The 24502-nt window shown below is 41.5% G+C and overlaps 1 protein-coding gene and 1 pseudogene across 5 annotated transcripts in view; both read left to right on the forward strand.

Annotated features, from left to right (window-relative positions):
* Positions 1 to 12916, forward strand: part of tbck (TBC1 domain containing kinase) — a 62163-nt gene extending 49247 nt beyond the window's left edge. For all 4 annotated transcript variants that reach the window (XM_035906307.2, XM_006787104.3, XM_006787103.3 and 1 more), the window contains exons 24-26: positions 2786 to 2949; positions 5910 to 6069; positions 12341 to 12916. In XM_035906307.2, coding sequence (XP_035762200.1) covers positions 2786 to 2949; positions 5910 to 6069; positions 12341 to 12451 — 435 coding nt within the window. In that variant the 3' untranslated portion in view covers positions 12452 to 12916. The remainder of the gene's footprint in view (positions 1 to 2785; positions 2950 to 5909; positions 6070 to 12340) is intronic.
* Positions 12917 to 13762: 846 nt separating this feature from the next.
* Positions 13763 to 24287, forward strand: LOC102786737 (polyunsaturated fatty acid lipoxygenase ALOX15B-like; annotated as a pseudogene). The gene is made up of 14 exons (XR_015719182.1): positions 13763 to 13915; positions 14129 to 14333; positions 14469 to 14550; positions 14815 to 14937; positions 15022 to 15125; positions 16993 to 17159; positions 17519 to 17662; positions 18296 to 18499; positions 18916 to 19002; positions 19115 to 19284; positions 22802 to 22923; positions 23070 to 23170; positions 23649 to 23780; positions 23939 to 24287. The product of XR_015719182.1 is annotated as a polyunsaturated fatty acid lipoxygenase ALOX15B-like (transcript).
* The last annotated feature ends 215 nt before the right edge of the window (positions 24288 to 24502 follow it).

Here is a 24502-nt window from a genome sequence, read left to right on the forward strand (position 1 = left end):
CTGTAGAGCCAAAATGTTTACACCTTGTTATAATTCACTGGGCAGAATTTCTGAGGATGTTTTACTGATTACTAATTTGCTTTATATAATAAATTATTTACTTTGTGGCAGCTCACTGTTTTGTCTCAAAGACTCAGTCACATAGGTCTAGAAACCAGTTGGTTGCTGTGGCCTAACAATTGATTTCACAGTGACTCCCAGTACCTTCGAACGACCACTCACAGCAGGTTGATTCAACAGAAGGAATACTTGTTTTTCCCTAGCAACCAGTAGTTGTCAGGCAGTCGTCCATATTCCTGTCTGACTGATTGATATACATACATATCAACTGACAGATGCTAGAACAGATACATTTTTTGTTTGTTTTGCATATTCCTGAATCCAAATCATTTGCTGAAATAGAAGCAGAAATACTAAATTAATAAACTGATGTCGTTCCATCAAAAGTTAGAAGCTAAAATCAAAGCAAAATTAGCTAAAATCCAAAATAGCCTAGGAAAGTAAAGAAATAAACAAAATGTGATGGTTTTATGGCTTTGACCCCACATATTTTCAGGGGGATTCAAGTCAGGCTTTGTACAGACATGTTAGTCACTTTTGTTATCTGGAGGTAGTTCTTTACCAGGAGGGACATTTGTTTTGGGTCGCCATCATTTTAGAAGGCAAAGGGGAATCCCAGACCCGGTTTTGCTGCTGACTCCTTAACATTTTCTTTCCAAATCTTCACATAACCTCCTTTATCCATGATTCCTTCCACCTTGATGAGAATCCCAGTTCCAAACGTATTGACACATTCCCACGGCATAATACTCCCACCACCATGTTTCACTGTGGGGACGGTGTTGTTTGGGTTGTATGCCTCTCCCTTCTTTCTCCAAATATAAGCAACATCTCTGCGGCCTAAGAGTTTCCTCTAGTTTCCTCTCATCTGACCAAAGGGCGCACTTCCAGTATCTTTTTTCAGGCTGTCTTTAGCTTACTTGACCATTCTGACCTGAAGCTTTCTCTTTCTGAAGCTTTCCAGATATGGATGGGTTTTTTTGGTCTGCAACCTGGCAGTCCAATCCTATGCTGTATTCTAGTGATTGTCGTCTTTAAGACTACAATACTTGGCTGAGTCACTCACTGCTGTCTTGGCAGTTGTTCTAGGGTCTTTAGACACATCTCTCACTAGTTTCCTTTTTCCAAAGTATTTGAAATCTTTCACTTCCTACCTCTGCCAGGCGTGTTCTGTACTGTGTGGCTTTCTTTGAATTTCTTGATGACAGCTCTGACTCCAGTTCTTGACACTTGAAAGCGCTGTGATAACTATGCATATCCATCTCCTGCTTTGTGAGCATCAACAATTATTTTTCTCAAATCTAAACTGATTTCTTCTGTTGAGGTTTTTATACTGTGTGCAAATTCAAAGATAACACTCAGTTTTCACTTAATTTTATAAGTTTTTGACCATTTCAAAGTTAGCCCATTATTGAACAACAGTGGTTTATGCTTTGGTCAGTGGTCAGTTTTTCAGGGGGCTAAAATTGACCAAGGGATTTTTTTTTCTGAAATAAATCTGTTATTATGTGCGTATAGAAATCATTTATGCTTTCTAAAGAAAACTTGTATGTTTATAATTGCTATGTTAAAAATTCCTTCCTCGTTAAAAAAGCACTTGGGGAAATGTTTGACAGAAACTTTCAAGGGGGGGGGGGGGGGGGGGGGTAAATCTCATATTTAATTCTACAATCTGTGGTGGACCATTTCTTTGTCTCTGTGAAGTAAAAGTGGTAATGATTACTATGTAAATGAGCATAAAATAGAAATTATTCAACTGTAGCACACATACTTTTAAATTGCAAGTTCTTAGGATGTTAAGCAGAAACAATTAGTTAATATTCACTGTTTAAATAATAACGCTGTAATTTAACAGCAGTAAGTAAACCGCAAAAATCTTTGCATAGTCCTTTTACAAAGAAAAAAACAGGAGAATAACAAAATCTTTTAAATCGCTTCTGAGCTAACAGAACACCCGTGGTCTGCAGCCCTGAGTTATTACTCTGGGGTGGGCCATAGATTGTTCTTCTGACCAGTTTTAGTGAGCTGCTTTCAAGCATTTTATTTCATGGTTGGCAGCACTTTGGCATTTAACCTACTGGTCCTGCAGTCGGCTCTTTTTATCCTGCACAGTGTGCTGAAATTCCTAGATAATGCGGTTAGTATTTGTCCTCAGTTTAATTTGCATATCAGTGAACAGAAGTAGCAGACTACAAATGAACTCTCATCATCAAGACAATATTTTTGTTTGTTAGTCTTTTTAAAGGAGTTGGTCAAAACTCTTGGCACCCTCGGTTTTCCCCACTTTATACTTAAAATGTATTTCAGGGATTCTGGGAATTGTATAACATTTGGTCACTGTTGCAGAGCAGAGTTCAGCCTCCTGCAGTCATGCCTCAGGCTGGGTGCTTTAATGAACCTATTTGGCAGTTCAGGTAGAAACTGGCAAAGGACCAGGTTCTGGCCACTACTGCTGCTCATCTGTGGCGCTGTAATATAGTTTATATGGAAATTCATAATGGTAGTTTGGGCTCATTTTATAGGAAGACATTAAGCACTAATCGAGAGGGGATTTATTTAATGAAAGCTTGTTGGTGCGATTTAAATAAATATCCAACTTGACACAATTGTTTTTCTTTCTCTTGTGTTATTTCATTACAATAACTTTTGCAAAATCGTTATTCCATAAATTCTCTGACCGCATATACTGCTGTTTTCTCTCTCTTTATCTCATCTCTTCTTATAGTCTCGGGAGCCTCTGTCACTGGTTGACCTGAAAGCAGAAGTATCTCCCAGAATCTCAGCGGAGGACTTAATTGACCTTTGTGAGTTGTCATTGTCCGGGTCCTCCAAAAGGAACAAAACTGGCAAGCCCAAAATTGTTGCAGTCGATATCCGCACTGCGGAAGAGTATCCTTACCATTTTTGTGCAGCTGGGAAATCAGTCGGTGCTGTCTCTCAACAGTTTTAACATGTAAATATTCCACTGCTGTTTTTCAGTGTCAAACGTATACCACACTGGTTCTAGTAAAGGCAGATTTCAAGTACTTTAGTTCATGGCTGACTCCTGCAAAAGCTCTGATTCATGCGTCTGTTTAACACCACACACTGAATAAATAAACTCAAAAGAAACCACAAATAAGCTGATGGAAATTAAAAGCAAAAGTTGGTTTATTGGCAACGGAGAGTGGCAAGGTGATTGGAGAATGTTTCCCGCTGGCAGCTGAAGAGCCGTGGGAGAGGGTGTGCAGGAAGCTTGGGTGACTGGAGATGGGGTTGTCTTGGAAATGTAAAAACACTGAGAGTTAGCAGGGTCTGCGATCTGGTAGAGTGCCAGAGATGCCAGGTATTTTCAAAGGCATGATGACATAAGGTGCAGCTGGTAAGGGCGGTTTTCATCACACCTGTCTGTGCTTCTCTACAATGATGAAGACACTCAGCACAATACACAGGGGAAGAAAAGAAAGCAAGTGCAAATCCAGGAGTCATGATAGTTCAGCCTGACCCAGAATGTGATGTTGAGGGGGAGGCGGAGGGTTTGGCAGAGCCCAGTGTGACAGCATCTTTGAATTTACACAGGGTGTAATTTCAAATTATTTAATACCTCGAACAGTGACCTGCTTTCTGTGCCATGTTGATAAATGTAAGATTCACTTCCTATGTGAGTGATATGCAAAAGACTTTGAATTTGTGACATAAAGAAACATTTTGTGTTTCTCTGTTCAGTGCCTTGGATATTTTGGTTACCTATTTATGTGGCGGCAGTGCTTTGCTTTTCCTTTTTTTTAATGAAACCACAGGCAAAGAGATTAAAACAGCTTGGTCCCAATCAGTTGCAGTTCATCCAGGCTCTGCAACATTCAGCTGGCCCCCTGAAATTCCTCCAAACTGCCCCACCATATCCAGAAGTGACGAGCTATTAAAGCAGCAGTGTTTAGTTTAAGTAAAATGCATTCATCTGGCCTTTTGGCTACATGATCATTTCCACTTTATTAGCTCATCTGGCCTAAGGACTGATGGGTTTATGCCATGGCAAGGCCTCTCTCAATTATTACCATTTCACGACAATCACTACTCCTCCTATACTGTTGATCATAATTAAGTTAAACTCACATGCAGTGATCACCCGTTAAGTCTTCGCCTGAATTGTAGTCAAAGCCTTGTTAGCAGCCTTGAGGAGCAATAACCTCGGAACTATGATGGATTGTGAGCTGGATGACCTACTGACATTCATGTTCCCTGAAATTCTTACTTAAGTAGTAGATTTGATTTTTTTTTTTCTTGAAAGGATGTGCAGCAGCTAGAATGATTAAGGATAGAGATGGAAATTTGTTATCAAGTGAAGTAGGTGTATTGATAAGATTGAAGGAGTACTTTAGGGAGCTCATGAATAAAGAACATTACAGAGAGAGGAGGACAGATGAAGCACAGGAAGTGCAGAGGGATTAGTAAGGAGGGAGTGAGGCTAGGTATGAAGAGGGTGAAGAATGGTTTACACGGAGGAGGGTAGTGAATACAGTGGACAAAGGATGTGGAATTTTGAGCTGTCAGGCAACACGGAAAGAGGAAGACCACAGAGAAGTCTGACAAAAAATTTTAGAAGGGATAGGGTACAATGGAGGCAGATGATCTGCTGTGCCCTAAGGGGAGCAGCAGAAGATATTTTAGGTATTTTGCACAGTAGATTGTTTACCCTGGTTAATGTTGTAAAATTCTCTTCCTTCTTAAGCTATAATCATTTTACAGACCCACTGGGCTAAAGGAAAGAGAAAGCTGAAACCTGGGTTGTTTCTTTTATGAAAAGTTGACGTTTTAGAGATGCAGCCTTTTCCCAGAACAACAGCCGTATCCATGGCCTTGATGTGCATAAATGCACGCAGTTGTCTATATAAAACATCCCCAGCAGATTAAAAATGAAGCTTGTCACAATCAGTACCCTCTTTTCTATTTTTTGTTTTGGTTTTTGTTTTGGTTTTTTTTGCTCTGAATATAATTACAGAATTGCATAAAGGCATTCATTTTGCTATTACAGGATGCAGTACAATAGACACAGAAATCCTTAAACACAGAAAATTCAAAGCACCAGAAAGAGTGAGGCTCAAAAGTTCAGCTCATCAGTGGAATGGCTGATTGGCTAAGGGGTTAAAGAGCCATTAATCAATAAGGATTAGTAGCAAGATTAGAGATTTTGAAATGGCAGTTTCTGTGACAAAATATCTTCTCTGGAGCATACTGATAGGCTCCACAGCCCAGCTCACATGGTCAAAAGGGATTAGGCCACTTTACAGGATTTGGCAAACCTTTTTCACCTCTGTTATGGTCTTTGGCAAACCCTTTTTGTGTGTTTTTGTAGTTGCAAAAAGAAGTGTGTTAAGCATTAGACAGTCCTGGTATTGGTAAACGTAGTAACGTATTGCAACAAAGCTAATGCACTCAGAAATAGGTCGTTCTCTAGTTTTCAAGAAGTTATTCAGTATATCAATCTGGGGTTGTTCAATATCACTTTGCCAAAGACTCTCACTGAGGGACCTTTCCTCTGTTTTTTCTTCTTCTTTTTATATCCTTATTATTACGTTTCTTTTTTGATTTCTCTCATTTTTCGCCCTTTCTATTCTTCACATCCTCTTCGCTTTTCCACACCTCTGCATTAAAGTTTGTCTTACATATGATTTGTACTAAAAGTCAGCCTGATCAGAATTATAACAAGCACCACTCACTGAACTTACACAATATTGTTATGTACTGGTGTATCTGCTGTTTTTCAGTAATACAACGACTCCCATGAAATGACACACAAGCACACACACTACACACAAACACATTTTTGGCCTTGCTTCTTCGCCATTATTTCTTAACTCCTCTGCCTCCAGCTTCAACAGAGGCCACATTTCTGGAAGCATCAACATTCCCTTCAACACGACTTTTGGTCCGGAAAATGAGGTGGTGCAGTGTCCCGCTGCAGGAGGCCTCCAGAGCTATAGAGGGCGTGTCATTGTTGTGATCAGCCACAACATGAAGAGTGCAGCTATGGTGAGAAAGCAGTCATATGTGTGCAGCACCTCAGTATGTGCAGTATTTTTACATGAAGAAAATATGAATTAACACAGAAGCATAATGTTTCAAGGGCTGAAATCACTATTGACTTTTCTGGTTATTCAATTCAATTTTATTTGTACAGTGCCAAATCACAACAACAGTCACCTCAAAGCGCTTAATATTGTAAGGTAAAGAGCCTACAATAATACTTTTAACAGAAAGAAACCTCCAGCAAAACCAGGCTCAGGGAGGGGCAGCCATCTACCGTGACTGGTTTGAGGTGAGGGGAGGGAGACAAGACAGAAGACATGCTGTGGAAGAGAGCCAGAGATAAATAATAACTCATAATTAAATGCAGAGTGGTGAATAACACATGGCAAGTGAAAAGGGATGAGAGAAAGATTGCATCATGGGAAGCCCCAGCAGCCTAAGCCTAATGCAGTGTAACTAAGGAAGGTCATCTGATCCAGCCCTAACTATAGAGAGAGTCCTAGAGAGGACATCTGACTCCCGAATCCAAGTTGGGAGCTGGTTCCACAGAAGATGGGCCTGAAAGCTGTAGGCTCTGCCTCTCATACTACGAAGAGCTCTATTGGTATGATATGTTATTATGAGTTCTTTAAGATAAGATGGAGTCTGATCTTGGTCAAAAACACCTCTAAGATTCCTCACAGTGGCCAAGGTAATATCATCCAGAGTAAGTATTTGGTTAAACACCATATATCTAAGATTTTGGGGGCTGAGTACAATCATGTCTGTTTTATCTCAATTTAGAAGCAGAAAATTAGAGGTCATCCAGGTCTTTATCTGTGTGTGTGTGTGTCTGGCTTTATAGAAAGATAACACTGGGTATGATCTGCATAGCAGTGAACATGTATGCTATGCCTTCTAATGGTACCGCCTAGGGCAAGGGTCTGCAACCTTTAACACCCAAAGAGCCACTTGGACCCGGTTTCCACGCAAAAGAAAACATTGGGAGCCGCAAATACTTTTTGAAATCTAAAATGAAGATAACACTGCATATATTGTTTTTTTACCTTTATGCTTTGTGTGAACAACTAAAGTAAGTAAAGTTTATTTATTAAGCACTTTTCACAGATAGGCAGTCACAAAGCGCTGTACACAAATATTAAAATAAACAATACAATCAATAGACATTATACACAATGTAAAAGATCAAATGTAAATAATGTAAAGAATATAAAATACGTAGATCAACAAAAGGCTTGTTTGAACAGAAAAGTTTTTAACTGCTTTTTAAAAGAATCCACAGAGCAACTAAGGTGTGTTGCTTATGAAATTCATGAAGTGCTACAGAGAAAATTACATTTTATTTATGTAATTAACACATTTTGAACTCTTAAAGAAATATAACAAAAGGAAAGCTGAACTAAAATGATCCATGTAGCAAACAAAAACTGTTGTGTCGCCACCCTTATATCGCCTTTGGCCTTTTGGAGCCTTGACCTGACTTTTAAAAAGTAATTGGAAAAAAAGCACTATGCTGCTAAAAAAAGAAAAAGATATTTGCAAAATTCTGCCTAAATATGTATTTTACCTGGTTAATGTGTGTGGCGGGGCCTGGTCTGCAGCACCGCTGCAGGGGAGTCGGACGCACCTGAGCGGCACCCGCAATCACGCCTCGCCGCCTTAAAGTCTGTGCTCTCTCTGCTGTTGTGTTGTCGGGCTGTGAGCTGAAAAGCTACAGCCGGCTGTATGCGTACAGCAACAAGATGCTGAAAAGCATGTTCATGCAAACATCGTCGGGTCTGTCGTGATATGTTTACAATAAGACTTATGGTCCCGAACCTCTGCGCACAGCATCTGCAAAACGGGGCTTTCATCTTCACGCAGGACTGTAAGCTGTCATCTGTGAGGCGTGAGCGGTGTTTGTTTTTAACATAGTTCACGGTGGAGAACAGCTGCCGACATAATGTGGATCCAAAGATCCATAATTGGCCTACCTGGGGTCGAAAGTCTCGATAAATGCACAGCGTTTCGGCGGGTACACCGGCTTCCGCGAGTGTGACGCTTATTTTGAGCGATGAAAAAATTATAAGTTTTAATTTTATTTTTATATTTCAAAATCACAATAATCTTCCAATTTAGAACTACAAGTTAAAAAAAGAACTAAACACAAATAAAATACACTTCAGCTAAATACTTCTAAATTTCCCAAACCACCCGGAGCCACAAAATAAAGACTAAAGAGCCGCATGTTGCTGACCCCTGGCCTAGGGGAAGCAGGTAAAATGTAAACAGAACTGGTCCATCCAAAAAAACATCCAAAAAGTTTAACTTTTGTCTCGTTGGTCCAGAGAGTATTTTCAATAATATTTCAATTTTATTTCAATGTCATGTAAGTGTGACAAATATGCAAACAACTGCAGGTGTAAATGTGACTGCAAATGGTTGGTCTGTCCCTGTGTATTAGCCCTTGTGACAGACTCAGAACCTGTCCAAGGTGCACTCCACGTCTCACCCTAACCTAGCTGGGATAGGCTCCAGCCCTCCGTGACCCAGATAAGGATAAACAAAAGAGAATGGATAGATGGATTCAAACCACTGCAGCACAGTACCTTTGATATCTACAGCGTGCTCTAATTGCTGTAATAAAATATTACAGTCAACAGTATCGAATGCTGCACTGAGGTCTAGTAGAAAAACCACAGAGATGAGTCCACTGTCAGAGACTATAAGATAATCATTTGTAACTTTCACTAAAGCTGTTTCTATACTGTGATGAGCTCTGGATCCCGACTGAAACTCTTCAAATAAATCGTTCCTCTGCAGATGATCAGTTAGCGGTTTTCTAACTACTCATTTAAGACATTTTGAGGTAAAAGTGTATAGGTCCTTATGTATAACTGTTAGGTTATAATGGGGATAGACTAATAACGGTCTTGTCCTTGCAACAAAAACAAACAAATAAACAAACAAACAAAAAAAGTAACTAACTACAGCACTAAGTATTTGACACATCAGCATTTCCAGCAGTAAGGGGATTTCCAAGTGGACTATTGACACAACATTCCCACCAGATGTTGCCATCAAGCCAAACATTGAAGTCATACACACAAATCAGAACATTTAAGTATACAAGTTAAACCATAATAAATAAAGTGAAATGACACAGGGAATAAGTATTGAATACATGAAGATAACAAGGGGCAAAATGACATAGAAAGCCAGGAGATCACCTGAAATCTGTCAGTATTGATGGAGAAACCCAGTCCCCTATCAGTACTAACTGGAATCAGCTGCTGTAGTCCTAATTGATGGCCCATAAAGGCCCCTCATTACCCAGAAGGCACACAGGAAAGACTTCATGATGGGTAAAGGCAAAGAACTCTCACAAGATCTGCGTAATCTCATCGTTGAAAAGCATTGTGATGGGAATGGTTATAGGCGCATTTCCAGAATGCTGAATGTTCCTGTGAGCACTGTGGGGGCCATTATCCGGAAATGGAAAGAGCATCAGTTCACCATAAACCAGCCACGATCAGGTGCTCCACGCAAGATCCCTGTCCGAGGAGTCCACAGAATAATCAGGAGAGTACTCCAAGAGCCAAGAACCACTCGGACAGAACTTCAGGAAGACCTTGCATCAGCAGGTACTGTTGTGTCAAAGAAAACTATAAGCAATGCACTGACCCGCCATGGCATCCATGCACGCTCACCACGCAAGACTCCATTGCTGAACAAAAAGCATGTCAAGGCTCGGTTAAAATTTGCGCAACAGCATTTGGAGAAGCCTGTGGATTATTGGGAGACTATAGTATGGTCAGATGAAAGCAAAATAGAACTTTTTGGCAGTCATTCTACACACCATGTTTGGAGGAGAAATGGCACTGCTCACCACCCCAAGAACACCATACCAACAGTTAAGTTTGGGGGTGGAAGCATCATGGTTTGGGGCTGCTTTTCAGCAAGGGGTACTGGCAGACTTCATATCATTGAAGGCAGGATGAATGGAGCGATGTACCGGGACATTCTGGATAAGAATCTGCTGCCATCTACCAGGAAGCTAAAAATGAAAAGAGGGTGGACATTCCAGCAAGACAATGATCCCAAACACAAGGCCAAGGAAACAATGAAGTGGTTCCAAAGAAAGAAAATCAAGTTGCTTGAATGGCCCAGTCAATCACCTGACCTAAATCCCATAGAGAATCTATGGAGAGAACTGAAGATTAAGGTTCATAGAAGAGGCCCAAGGAACCTCCACGATTTAAAGACCGTTTGTGTGGAGGAATGGGCCAGAATCACTCCTGAGCAATGCAGGCGACTGGTCTATCCATACAAGAGGCGTCTAGAAGCTGTAATCACCAACAAAGGCTTTTCTACAAAGTATTAAATAAAGTGTGTTCAATACTTATTCCCTGTGTCATTTCACTTTATTTATTATGGTTTAACTTGTATACTTAAATGTTCTGATTTGTGTGTATGACTTCAATGTTTGGCTTGATGGCAACATCTGGTGGGAATGTTGTGTCAATAGTCCACTTGGAAATCCCCTTACTGCTGGAAATGCTGATGTGTCAAATACTTATTTTCCCCGCTGTATATTCATGGTTTTCATGGCCATGAAAATGTCGATCACCAGGAGTCAGAAAAAGTCCTGAACTTAAACTTTAATTTAGTGGTGAATGAAATTAATTTGTCCTTAACTGTTTTTGACCCTCCTTGACTTCTAAGTGGATCTAATTTCTCATTAGTTTGTGCAATAAAGGTAACCAATTACAGCATTTATCAATTTCTTCCTGTCCTTCACACATTGCAATAACCTGTGAATTGTGATGGATCGGAACTGAGATGAGCTACATCGCTAACATTATGGTCCAGTTTTTAGTTTTTTAAAAACTGCTTTCTGGAACTGAAGCGAGCATTTTGACAACTTGTTTTTGTTCATAGGAGCATTTATTTGAGCATATATTTAATAAGATAAAACAATCAATCTTCTGTTTCATGACTACTAAAAATTTATACTTAGTCTTGTCGATATTAAATATTTTGTGATGGCAATAATCTTTAAATCCAGGCCTCTGTCTTGTAAAATTCAGCCATCTGTTATATAAAGCCACACTGAAATTATCGGTCTGGCATACAATGTAATAAATAGTTCATTGGAACATTTTGAACATTAGCAGATTATATTTTACATAAATCACCATCTGATATTTCAGTGAACAAAAATAAATTTGCTCACTTCAGCATAACACGAGAGAGAACTACACTGATCATCGTACATTCTCCTTTCGTGCTCTTCTTGGAATAAATTAGCCAAGCTGGCATTTATAAACTCTGCAGGGATAGTGCTTCAGGCAAAATCCCAATTTAGAAAAGATGTCCCCCTTCCATATGTTAGAAAGTGAAAAAGAAATAGTTCTTATTAACTGAGAAGACAATCCTGCATTTTCTTTATTAAAGGGAAGCATCAGAACTTTGCTGCGTTTAACCTTTTAATGGTCCACATAATCAGTATACAGTCATGTGGCTGTGGCTTTATCCCTGTCGTGTTTTGCATGGTGATAATCATGTTCTTTCATTTCAAGCCAAGTATCAAACATAATGATTTTTTTTGTCATTATCATCATATATATAATTTGACAATTATTCATGTGACAGGATCACCTGGAAGTTTTAATTAAGGGGTTTTAAGAAGCTGTTTTTGAAGAATTTGTGGATTTAATGTCAGAGACACGCTACTCCAGTCAATCCTAGACATAAGAAATCCATAAGGCCTTTGAATCACCTAAGTCATGAAATGAAATTATCAAAATTTAATTTCTTTACTATTTTACTGTGGTTAATAATTTGGTTAGAATAAGATCAACCCCAGTTCAGCGGGTATCAGGTTTTTTTTTTATATAATTGCATGAGTAGCAGAGGAAGAGGTTTTGCAATCATATTCCCCTCCTTGGTTTCACCATGTAACTGACACAACAAAGGTTCAATGAGAAGTCACAGAGAAATAAAAAATGTTTAATTCTTAAACTTAAAAATGTACCGAATTAGTGCATTTGTATGTTAAGGCGTAATCCCGCAGTTTGATGTGTAAATTTATGCTGAGCTTGTCTCAGAGAGATTGTTAAACAAATTTTACATTGGAGTATCTTACAGTACAGCCTTTTATAACTACAGAGAAACTAGAACTACTTAAGTCCTATTAGTAATACAGCAGACAGAAAAAGCTGAACAAAACCAATAAATCTGAAGTGTTTAGTATTCACAGTTTTTGATGGGAACTTTCTCCTTTTTTCTGCAGTTTGCTGCACATCTAGTGAAGATGAGTTTTCCACGTGTTTGTATCCTGGACGGAGGGATCAACAAGCTGAAGCCCACCGGGCTCCTGACGGTCCCTTCACCGCAGATCTGAGCCTCTGCCTTAGCTTGACTTTAAAATAAAGGGAAAATGAAAAGATTGTAAATAGTACTTTGAGCTGACACTGAAGTAAAAAAGGAAATCTGTGAACAAGCATTACCATTGCATTTGGACTTTTTTATATAATCTAATTGTTAATTGTTGCAAAATGACTAACTGCATTGAAATGATCTGCTTTTTTTATTCATTTTGGTTTCATGATCATGCTCACAGAGCCATTATGTGGTTATTGTTCTGGCTTATTAAACAAGAATAACTGACTAACAAGGTAATGATCCCATGTAGTAGTGCATTACACAGACTGAAAAAATGTGCTTATAAATGTGCTGGCGCCCTAAACCAGCCTTTATCAAAATGTGCTTTTTTAGAGCAGCTGCTACTGTATGTAGTGTAGTAGTTTACACTAATAATTCAGCTCCCTGTGATCACTGTGTTTGTGTGAGAAACAATAAAAAGACACACACAACAGTTTTGCAGTTACTTATTAATGAATTTTCATCATATTTTTCTACGTTCATTTGACCCGTGCTGTGCAAAAGCCTTGAGCCACCCCTTATTTATTTGTATTTTGCAACCAAACAGCAAGACTTCTAATGTTTTTAAGTGATGAGCAATAGTTCTCTGTGCTTTCTGAAGGTTATTTTAAAGTTTTTTCTTTGGCCATTGGCTGGTTTTTCACTCATTTTCAGTGCAATTCTTGTACCTGATAAATTTCAGAAGAATGTTTTTTGTTTGTTAAGCCATTTAAAACTGAAAAAGGCACCTAACTCAAAGTTTTACAGACAGAAAATAGTATTTAATACCAACAAATGTATTTTCAAATTAGCAAAACATTTGGCAGATATCAGCATGGTGTGAGGTGTTTCCAAAAGCCCTTCAGGAAACTGGAGGACAAAAACCGAAGTGACTGGCCAAAAAACACACAACAGTTATCAGTGTCTGATTTATCCTGAATAGGATAGACGTCATTATTTGCGCAACTTTATCTAGAATTCCATCTCAACACATGATTGATGCAACTGACTGGACACTCCCACTGATTTGTGTGAGTAAAAATAAAAATTTTGGGGGCAACTTCTGACAGAGTAGTTTCTCTAACCTAAATTCTTCATCTCAAGGTAAGACATGTTTTTACAGGATTTCAATCAGAAATTATGGGTCATTTAGCATAATGAGTTAAAATAATTGTTTGCATTGTCCTTTTCACTGTAATGCAATAATTTTAAATGTTTACATTTCCAAATCAGTGCTAAGAATAATTATAATTCTCCCCCTACCAGGATTTGACCACATTCAAGAGGGAAAATGGTGCAGTATAAAGTGACTGTATTCACTGGAAATTGTCTTAATTCCACTACTCTTAACAATGTCTTCATTAAGCTGGTGGGCACAGATGGGGAGAGTGATCGCACGTGGCTCATGGGCTGGAAAGGGGCTTCATCCTTCGTCAGAGGAGCTGTAAGTCTGATATATGCATCTTCATGATTATGTTTTTCAGGTTTTCTATATAAGATGATACACAAATGAAATAATTTTTGTGGAAATAAGGGGAATCTATCACCATGAAGATGGTCAAAGCAAACAGTTCACTTCATGGACCACAATAAATTATAAGAGGAATTGTATGCTGGAGTATTACAGCTCAGCGCAAATTGCTATGTCATTCTTTAGGTATCAAAGTTTAAGGTGTCCTGCTCCACTTCCCTTGGAAAGCTTGTGCTGATAGAGTTAGACAAACAGTCGCTCCCACTGTTCCCAGGGGACGCTTGGTTTTGTGCCAAGGTGGAAGTGAAATCCCCTGAAGGAGACATCTACATCTTTCCCGTCTACCGCTGGATCACCGATAGCAAGGTGCACCGCTTCAGAGATGGAAAAGGTTTGGGAAACTGTGCTCATCTTAAATCTTGTTCAAACCATTGAAGATGTAAAACAAAGTTTGTAATGAGGCTGAAGCAGTTTCCCAATATACCATATTTACAAGAACAACTTGAAACCATTTTTTCTTATTTAGCTCTGAGAGTATTTGAAGACAACCATCATCTTGGCAGGTACAGTCGGCAGCAGGAGATTCATCAGCGAGAGGAAGACTATCAGTGAGAATTCAGAGCTTATACACATTTTAGCTTTACGGCCCCTGAAACTGGAATACAAGTGCTCTCCAGTTATAGCTGAAAATCCTAATACTAAACCTAAAGCTTAAATATATTTAAGCATTAAATTAAGCATTGCAGCATCTTCTTTTTCTGCTGGCATTAATGAAAATAAATTAATCTATTACATATGTTGCAGATAAAAAGTATATCATGTCATACTGTAATTAACTTCCTCGTCACTCTGCTGTTTCTTTGTTTCATCAGCTGGGATGCATATGCAGAGAAAATACCTCACTCCATGAAGGCAGAAAGCCCATTTTCACTCCCGTATGAGGTTCAGTTCTCCTTCACCAAAACTATAGAGTTTGTCTACACTGCTTCCACAGGGTGAAGTTCTGTTATACATATTTTTCTCTTTACTTATCAAAAGTATATTAAGTATCATAATGAAGTAAGATGAATGTGTTTCAGACTGACTGAGCTGAAGCTGAAGGGACTGGATAACTGTAAGAAGAAGTGGGATAATATTGACAGCATCAATCGAGTGTTTTGCTGCAAAAAGACTGAAATATCAGGTGCTGTACTAACATCATAGCATAGTAATGTGTAATTAACTCTTACCCTAAAATTTTCCCTATACCACTATACCAGGTAGATTTTATCCATCCATCCATCTTCATCCGCTTTATCCGGGGCCGGGTCGCGGGGGCAGCAGCCTAAGCAAAGAGGCCCAGACCTCCCTCTCCCCAGCCACCTCCTCCAGCTCATCCGGGGGAACACCAAGGCGTTCCCAGGCCAGCCGAGAGATATAATCTCTCCAGCGTGTCCTGGGTCTGCCCCGGGGCCTCCTCCCGGTGGGACATGCCTGGAACACCTCACCCAGGAGGCGCCCAGGGGGCATCCTTACCAGATGCCCAAACCACCTCAACTGGCTCCTTTCGATGTGGAGCAGCAGCGGCTCTACTCTGAGCCCCTCCCGGATGGCCGAACTTCTCACCCTATCTCTAAGGGAGATGCCAGCCACCCTTCGGAGGAAGCTCATTTCCGCCGCTTGTATCCGCGATCTCGTCCTTTCGGTCACTACCCACAGCTCGTGGCCATAGGTGAGGGTAGGGACGTAGATCGACCGGTAAATTGAGAGCTTCGCTTTTACACTCAGCTCCCTCTTCACCACGACGGACCGGTGCAGCGTCTGCATCACTGCAACTGCAGCACCAATCCATCTGTCGATCTCCGGCTCCCTTCTCCCATCACTCGCGAACAAGACCCCGAGATACTTGAACTCCTCCACTTGGGGCAGGACCTCATCCCCGACCCGGAGTGGGCACTCCACCCTTTTCCGGCTGAGAACCATGGCCTCAGATTTGGAGGTGCTGATCCTCATTCCCGCTGCGTCACACTCGGCTGCGAACCGCTCCAGTGCGAGCTGGAGGCCCTCACCCGATGAAGCCAACAGAACCACATCATCCGCAAAGATCAGAGATGAGATCCTGAGGCCACCAAAGCGAAAGCCCTCCGCCACTTGGCTGCGCCTAGAAATCCTGTCCATAAAAATTATGAACAGAACCGGTGACAAAGGGCAGCCCTGGCGGAGCCCATCACCCACCGGAAACGAGTCCGACTTATTGCCGGCAATGCAAACCAAGCTCTTGCAACGGTTGTATAGGGATCGAATGGCCCGTAGCAATGGGCCAGACACCCCATACTCCCGCAACACCTCCCACAGGACACCCCGAGGGACACGGTCGAATGCCTTCTCCAAGTCCACAAAACACATGTAGACTGGTTGGGCAAACTCCCATGCACCCTCAAGTATCCTTGAGAGGATAAAGAGCTGGTCCAGTGTTCTGCAACCAGGACAAAAACCGCATAGTTCCTCCTGTATCTGAGGTTCAACTAGCAGACGAACTCTCCTTTCCAGCACCCTGGCATAGACTTTCCCAGGGAGGCTGAGGAGTGTGATCCCCCTGTAGTTGGAACACACCCTCCGGTCCCCCTTCTTAAAGATGGGGACCACCACCCCGGTCTGCCAATCCACGGGTACTGCCCCTGATCTCCACGCAACATTGCAGAGGCGTGTCAGCCAGGACAGCCCTACAACGTCCAGAGCCTTCAGGAACTCGGGGCGGACCTCATCAACACCAGGGGCTCTGCCACCAAGGAGTTGTTTAACTGCCTCAGTGACCTCGCCCCCAGAAATTGGCGGGTCATTCCCCTCATCCCCAGACTCTGCTTCCTCCTTGGAAGACGCGTCAGTGGGATTAAGGAGGTCCTCGAAGTATTCCTTCCACCGCCTGACAATTTTCTCAGTCGACGTCAGCAGCGCTCCGCCAGCACTATACACAGTGCAGGTAGAGCACCGCTTTCCCCTCCTGAGACAGGTAGATTTTACTGAATGATTAACTGTAAATCGTGAAGATAAATAATGTTTCTTTTAAACAGAATATGTTCAGGAACACTGGAAAGAGGATGCTTTCTTTGGCTACCAGTTTCTAAATGGTGTCAACCCCATTTTGATCCAGTGTTGTACAACCCTGCCCAGTAACTTCCCTGTCACTGATGACATGGTCTTTCCCCATGGCCAGTGCAGCCTAAGAGATGAAATGAAGGTGATCATCTGAATTCTTTATAATAAATGCACGTTTTTCCACAACCCACTGTCATTGTTGCACTTTTTACTGCACTGTTGTGTCTGCACTGTCTTGTGCCTGCTCTTTCTTTGTTTTGTTTTGTTTTTTTTGGGGGGGGTTGGCAATTTTTGCTAACTTGTACTTTATGTGGTCCTGTGTTGATTGTCTGTTGTATGTTTTATGTAGCACTGTGGTCTTGAAAGAACGTTATCTCGTTTTACTGTGTACTCTACCACTGCACTTAGATTGACTTGATGTTTTGTCAAATAATTGTACTTGTACAGTCACTGACTAAATGTTATATCCACACTGATGCAATAACCTGAACTTTCAAACAGAAAGGGAATATATTCCTGTGTGACTACAAGCATCTGGAAGGGGTGAAAACAAACACCATCAATGGGAAGAAGCAGTACTTGATGGCTCCTCTCGTCCTGCTCCACAAAGATCCTCATGATAAGCTAATGCCGATTGCTATTCAGGTAATTCATAATAATTAACACGGTTGTTTCTGTCCTGGATAGACATGCAACTATTTTGCTGGTAATACCTGAAATGAATAAAGAAAATCAACAGCCTATTTATGCAAGATAATTCATAATATTACTGAGGGGGGGGGGGGTTTATATTGGTTTGGTCTGATTACTGGGGGGATCATAACCCCCCTGGAAATTACGCCCCTGATCCATATCGCCACTCCTCAAAAGCTGTGTCGCTGTACCGCTCCAACATTTTACTCCTCCCACACAGGGAGGGAAATTGTAGCATGAGTGCAGGGAGAATTAAAGACACATGTTCATTTGATGTTTTTGTTCTTTCAACCTTAACTTTTGTAATTCAAATAATTACATAATTGATTATTAATTGATGATTACACTACTGTGTAGGTTACTGTGCAACCTAATTTTTTCCCCTTCCTGAGTCATAACCTTGTGGAAAAGTTTAACCCACATTGCTGAGACCAGAGTCTGACATATGAATATATCAAATAGGTTTATTTTATAAACCCCAAAAGTCACAACAGCCAAGCAGTAGGTGTCATATTTACGTAGCAGACAGAGATAATACAACTCAAAACACGCTAATATGGCCTACTCTGCCCTGTCCTTCTGTAGCTGAAGCAGACTCCATCAGATGACAATCCAATCTTTCTTCCTACTGATTCTGAGTACGACTGGTTGATCGCCAAGACTTTTGTGAGAAGTGCAGATTTCAATCACCATCAGCTCCACGCCCACCTGCTGCGCACACATTTTCTGGCCGAGGTTTTTGCAGTGTCACTGCTGCGCAACGTGCCCATGGTGCATCCTCTGTACAAGGTAACTGACGTTTGCTGAAACTCAGTTTTCTCTCATAAATCATGTCACCGCTCGCACTGTTTACTTGAACTCTTCCTATAATTTCATTATTAAATTGTTATTTAAACATTCTTTTTTTTTTAACTGTAAATTTTAGAATTTAAAATCTGTAAAATTTGTAAATTTCTTTATTGTACTTTAATGGTTGGGCATTGCACAGCAATAAGTATTTCACTACATGTTGTAATTTGTATGATTATGTGTGTGATGAATAAAATTTGAATTTAAATTTGAATTTAAATAATGTTGAAAGCATATGAGTCTCTTATCAATGTGTCCACAGAGGACCACTGATTGTTCAACAGCGTACCTCAGCATAATAAATACTAAAGTTTTGCCCCAATCATGTCATTAACAGAGTTCCCTCTTTCCCTCAGCTCCTCAAACCTCACACACGCTACACTCTGCAGATCAACTTCTTAGCTCGACGCCTTCTCATTTCTGACACTGGCGCTTTCACTCAGGTACGCAAAGAACAGCACATTCACTAGACCTTTACTTAAAGAATGTTTTGCTTTTTGTTTTTTTATTTCATGTTTAACATTTGTCTCTAACCAGGAGCTGCTTATTGTGTAGTTTGCAGGGTCAGGTGGAGAGGGCATGTTTACGATCCTGCAGAGGTCAGTGTGCTCATTAACCTACAGCTCCGTCTGTATGCCAGATGACATTGCTGAACGTGGCCTAGAGGATGTGCCAAACTTCTTCTACAGGGATGATGGCCTAAAGGTTTGGGATATCATCCACAGGTATCATTAATATATTTTTCTTTTTTTTCCATCAAGCTGCTGCAATTCAAAGTTTGTAAATAATGCAAATGCATCTGTTACTTTACCTATGATACTGGGTCAAAATTTTACATGTTACTTTTATTTTAGTTACTTTAATCTAAAAATTTCTTTTCAGTTTGGTGTAACTTCTTTTTGTTTCCAAATTGCTCCTTTCAGTTTTTTTTGTTCAGGAACTAGTTTTAGATTTTTATTTCAGTATTGAAAGCAGCTGAATCGCAGTAATGTAAGCATCCCAGCATCAATGCACCAAAATGCACCAGTGCCTTCTCAAACTATTGTATTCATCAAATCAGATCAATAAAAGAAAAATACTAAGCCTAAATAGATTTTTTCTTTCATGTTTATTCTATGTGAGTTCATCAAAATGTTTTGCATGCCTATTTTTTGGTTTAGTTTTAGCTCGGGTCCTCTACCAGAGGCCTGGGAGCTTGAGGGTCCTGCGCAGTATCTTAGCTGTTCCCAGGACTGCGCTCTTCTGGACAGAGATTTTCGATGTTGTTCCCAGGATCTGCTGGAGCCACTCGCCTAGCTTGGGAGTCACCGCACCTAGTGCTCCGATTACCACAGGGACCACCGTTACCTTCACCCTCCACATCCTCTCGAGCTCTTCTCTGAGCCCTTGGTATTTCTCCAGCTTCTCGTGTTCCTTCTTTCTGATGTTCCTGTCATTCGGAACCGCTACATCGATCACTACGGCCGTCTTCTTCTGTTTGTCTACCACCACTATGTCCGGTTTGTTAGCCACCACCATTTTGTCCGTCTGTATCTGGAAGTCCCACAGGATCTTAGCTCGGTCATTCTCCACCACTCTTGGGTGCGTCTCCCATTTTGACCTCGGAACTTCCAGGCCATATTCGTCACAGATGTTCCTGTATACTATGCCGGCCACTTGGTTATGGCGTTCCATGTATGCCCTGCCTGCTAGCATCTTGCACCCTGCTGTTATGTGCTGGATTGTCTCTGGGGCATCTTTACACAGCCTGCACCTGGGGTCTTGCCTGGTGTGATAGACCTCAGCCTCTATGGATCTTGTACTCAGAGCTTGTTCTTGTGCTGCCATGATTAGTGCCTCTGTGCTATCTTTCAGTCCAGCTTTGTCCAGCCACTGGTAGGATTTCCGGATATCAGCCACCTCCTCTATCTGCCGGTGGTACATACCGTGCAGGGGCCTGTCCTTCTATGATGGTTCCTCATCTCCCTCCTCTTTCTTGGGTTTCTGCTGCCTGAGGTAGTCACTGAGCACTCAGTCAGTTGGGACCATCTTCGTGATGTATTCTTGGATGTTCGTTGTCTCATCCTGGACTGTGGTGCTGACACTCACCAGTCCCCGGCCCCTTCCTTCCGCTTAGCGTACAGCCTCAGGGTGCTGGACTTGGGGTGAAACCCTCCATGCATAGTAAGGAGCTTTCTTGTCTTTATGTCAGTGGCTTCTATCTCCTCCTTTGGCCAACTTATTATACCAGCTGGGTACCTGATCACAAGCAGGGCGTAGGTGTTGATAGCCCAGATCTTGTTCTTACCGTTGAGCTGACTCCTCAGGACTTGCCTGACCCTCTGCAGGTACTTGGTGGTTGCAGCTTTCCTAGCTGCCTCTTCGTGGTTCCCATTCGCCTGCGGGATCCCCAGGTACTTGTAACTGTCCTCTATGTCTGCAATGTTTCCTTCTGGTAGCTCGATCCCCTCAGTTCTGACTACCTTCCCTCTCTTTGTTATCATCCGACTACACTTCTCCAGCCCGAATGACATCCCGATGTCATTGCTGTATATCCTGGTAGTGTGGATCAGTGAATCGATGTCTCAATCACTCTTGGCATACAGCTAGATGTCATCCATGTACAGGAGGTGGCTGACAACTGCTCTGTTCCATAGTCGGTATCCGTACCCAGTCTTGTTAATGATCTCACTGAGGGGGTTCAGGCCTATGCAGAATAGTAGTGGGGACAGAGCATCTCCTTGGTAGATCCCGCACTTGATGGTGATTTGTGCTATGGGCTTGGAGTTGGCCTCTAGTGTTGTACGCCACATCCCCATTGAGTTCCTGATGAAGGCTCTTAGGGTCCTGTTGATCTTGTACAATTCTAGGCATTCCAGGATCCAGGTGTGGGGCATTGAGTCATAGGCCTTCTTGTAATCAATCCAGGCAGTGCACAGGTTGGTCAGTCTGGTCTTGCAGTCTCGGCTGACTGTTCTCATGTTGGTCTACCAGTAGCTGGTGTTTTGCGCCTCTGGTATTCTTGCCAATCCCTTTCTGTGCCCCGCTCATGTATTGACCCATGTGCTTGCTCATCTTAGCCGATATGATGCCTGATAGGAGCTTCCATGTAGTACTGAGGCAGGTTATTAGTCGGTAGTTGGAGGGGACCGGTCCCTACTTGGGGTCCTTGGGGATCAGGAATGTCCGACCTTTGGTTAGCCATTCCGGGTGTCTCTCGTCAACTAGCAGCTGGTTCATTTGTGCTGCCAGACGCTCGTGGAGTGCAGTCAGCTTCTTCAGCCAGTAGGTGTGAACCATGTCAGGACCTGGTGCTGTCCAACTCTTCATACTAGAGACCCTTGCTTGGATGTCTGCCACCGTGATGGTTACTGGACCCTGTTCACGGAGGTTGCTATGGTCTGCCCTCAGATCCACTAGCCACTGAGCATTGCCGTTATGGGTTGCGTCCTTCTCCCATATGCTCTTCCAGTATTGCTCCGTGTCCAGCCTTGGTGGTGCTGTTCTCTTATTGTTCCCTTGCCACTGAGAGTACACCTTTGCTGGTTCTGTGGCTGGTTTATTTTCCTGCCTTCTATCTCTCTGGTGTACCTCCTCAAGCGGCTGGCCAAGGCTGTGAGTCTTTGCTTGGCAGTTTCCAAGGCCTCAGGTATGGACAGCTTGCTGTATTTTTTATGCACCTTCTTTGTCGCACCTTTCTGCAACTCCGTTAGTTGGCTAACCTCCCTCCGTGCTACTTTGATCTTGCCCTCTAGCCTCCTTCTCCATGGAGGGTACTGCTCCTTTTGGCTGTTCAACTTATAGACAAGCATCTCACTGATCACTGCTGCCGTATTGTAGATCAGCTTGTTAGTCTCTGTAAGCGTGGCTGTAGGTATCATCCATAGTGCTGCATCGAGCAGACCTTCTGAGGGTACTTCACGTAATCTTGGTAACCGGCTACGGGGGATCCAGGTTTCAAGCTTGGCCATGATCCTATCTTTCAGGTCAGTTCCTCTCGCACTCAACGATCCTTCTCCTATCGCACTTGGGGCTTGGTACCCAATCTCGGGTGGGAGTAATGATATCTCCCCCCTGACCTGGCATCCTGACTCCTCCTTGCCGTAGCGTTTATGTTGTACCTCGTCAATCTCTAGCTGTGAGAGCAGTCCCTTCTTTCAAATGTTGGAACACTGAGCTGCTAGTTGTTTCGCCGTCATTGTGGATGTTGGGTATTGAAGAATCGAAAATATATTTTACTCAGTGTATTCCCATTTCTCAAAGGTTTGTGCAGGGAATGCTCGGCTACTACTACAAGAGTGACCGTGAGGTCCAGGAGGACTCTGAACTTCAGAAGTGGATTTTGGACATTTTTGAACACGGATTCCTTTCTCAAGCAGAAACAGGTGGGCTTTAAACAATATTTCAATATTTACGATGATGATGATAATGGCAAATTTATCCATTTATGATTATACTGCAAAAATAAGTAACTTTTGTTTGTTCGCCTAAATATATTTAAGTGACACAGTTATTTTTCTGTGTTTAACAGGAATTCCTCAGAGATTTACCTGTGTGACTGCGTTGGTCAAGTTTGTCACCATGGTGATCTTCACCTGCTCAGCCCAGCATGCAGCTGTGAACAGTGGACAGGTATATAAACCTAATTCAACCTAATTATTTAAAATGTAAATAAAATCAGAATCTTCATGTATTTACAATAGAACATAGTAAACATATGAAATGTTTAAACTGAGAAAGTGTAACCTTACAAGAAAAATAATGTCTCATTTTGTATTTGATGGCAGAAAAATATATTTTAAAAAGCTAGGACAGGGCTTTGTGCACAACTCTGACACACTGTAGCATCCGCTCTTCTTTTACCAACAGTCCATAAACATCTGGGAACTGAGGAGATCTGAGAGAGGAGTGTCCCATTCTTGTCTGATATATGATTCTAGCTGCTAAACAGTCCTGGGTCTACTGTGTTAGTGTTTCATTTCATGATGCATCAAATGTGTTTTCAACTGTTGAAAGGCCTGCATTATGAAGCCATGATCTTCGGATAGATGAAACACCATGATTATTGCTCTTATTAATCAGTTATCCTTTACTTCTTGATTAAATGCAGTATGACTATGGTGGCTAGATGCCCAACACTCCCATCTCCCTGCAACTCCCACCACCGACCACAAAGGGGATGACAAGCGAGGCCACGATGTTGGCCACCTTCCACCTTCCACCTTCTTAGTCCAGTGACTTTGTAAGGAGCAAAGATTTCATTAAGAATGACAGAAATTATGTTTAAATTCAAGTTTTGTGAAAAAAAATACATATGTATGCAATAATTTTTAGGGGCAAATTTTATAAATAATTTGAATGCTGTTGAAGAAAAACTGAATGTATCATTGTTCTCATCAGGTTCCCCTTGGCCAGTACCCAGAGGACCATTTCACTGAGGAGATTCCCTGCAAGATATTAAAGAATTTTCAGACGGAGCTTGAAGATTTGAGTTTATTCATTAAAGCCAGAAACAAGCGTTTAGAAGTGCCATACACCTACATGGATCCAGCAGAGGTAGAAAACAGTGTGGCCATTTGAATATTAGAAGACTCAGCTGTGAGATAAAATTCAGTTCCCTCTTCAAATAAAAGCAGCCAAAGAAAGTTCTGACTTTTACTGATGAAATAGCAGAAATAGAACTTAACGCTTCTAATTATTGTATGCTGCTTTGTGAATTTTATCCATCTGCTGTGATGTGCTGTAGATTAGAAACTTAAAACCTCTTCTGATTTTCAATAAACTGTCCCATCCTTTCAAAAACATGTCAAAGAAAACCGATATTATTGTGAACAAATCATGACCCTTTTTAGTGATTTATTTTTGCTAAAGTCTGTCTTAAAGAAGTCTCAGCCTCTGAGCCAGTGTTTGAAAACATTTACCAAATTTTATTGTTTTTATTTTTAATTTTTTTTTAGCTTAAAA

This window comes from Neolamprologus brichardi, chromosome 6 (assembly GCF_056152115.1).
Source record: "Neolamprologus brichardi isolate AB-2024 chromosome 6, ASM5615211v1, whole genome shotgun sequence".
NCBI lineage: Eukaryota > Metazoa > Chordata > Actinopteri > Cichliformes > Cichlidae > Neolamprologus > Neolamprologus brichardi.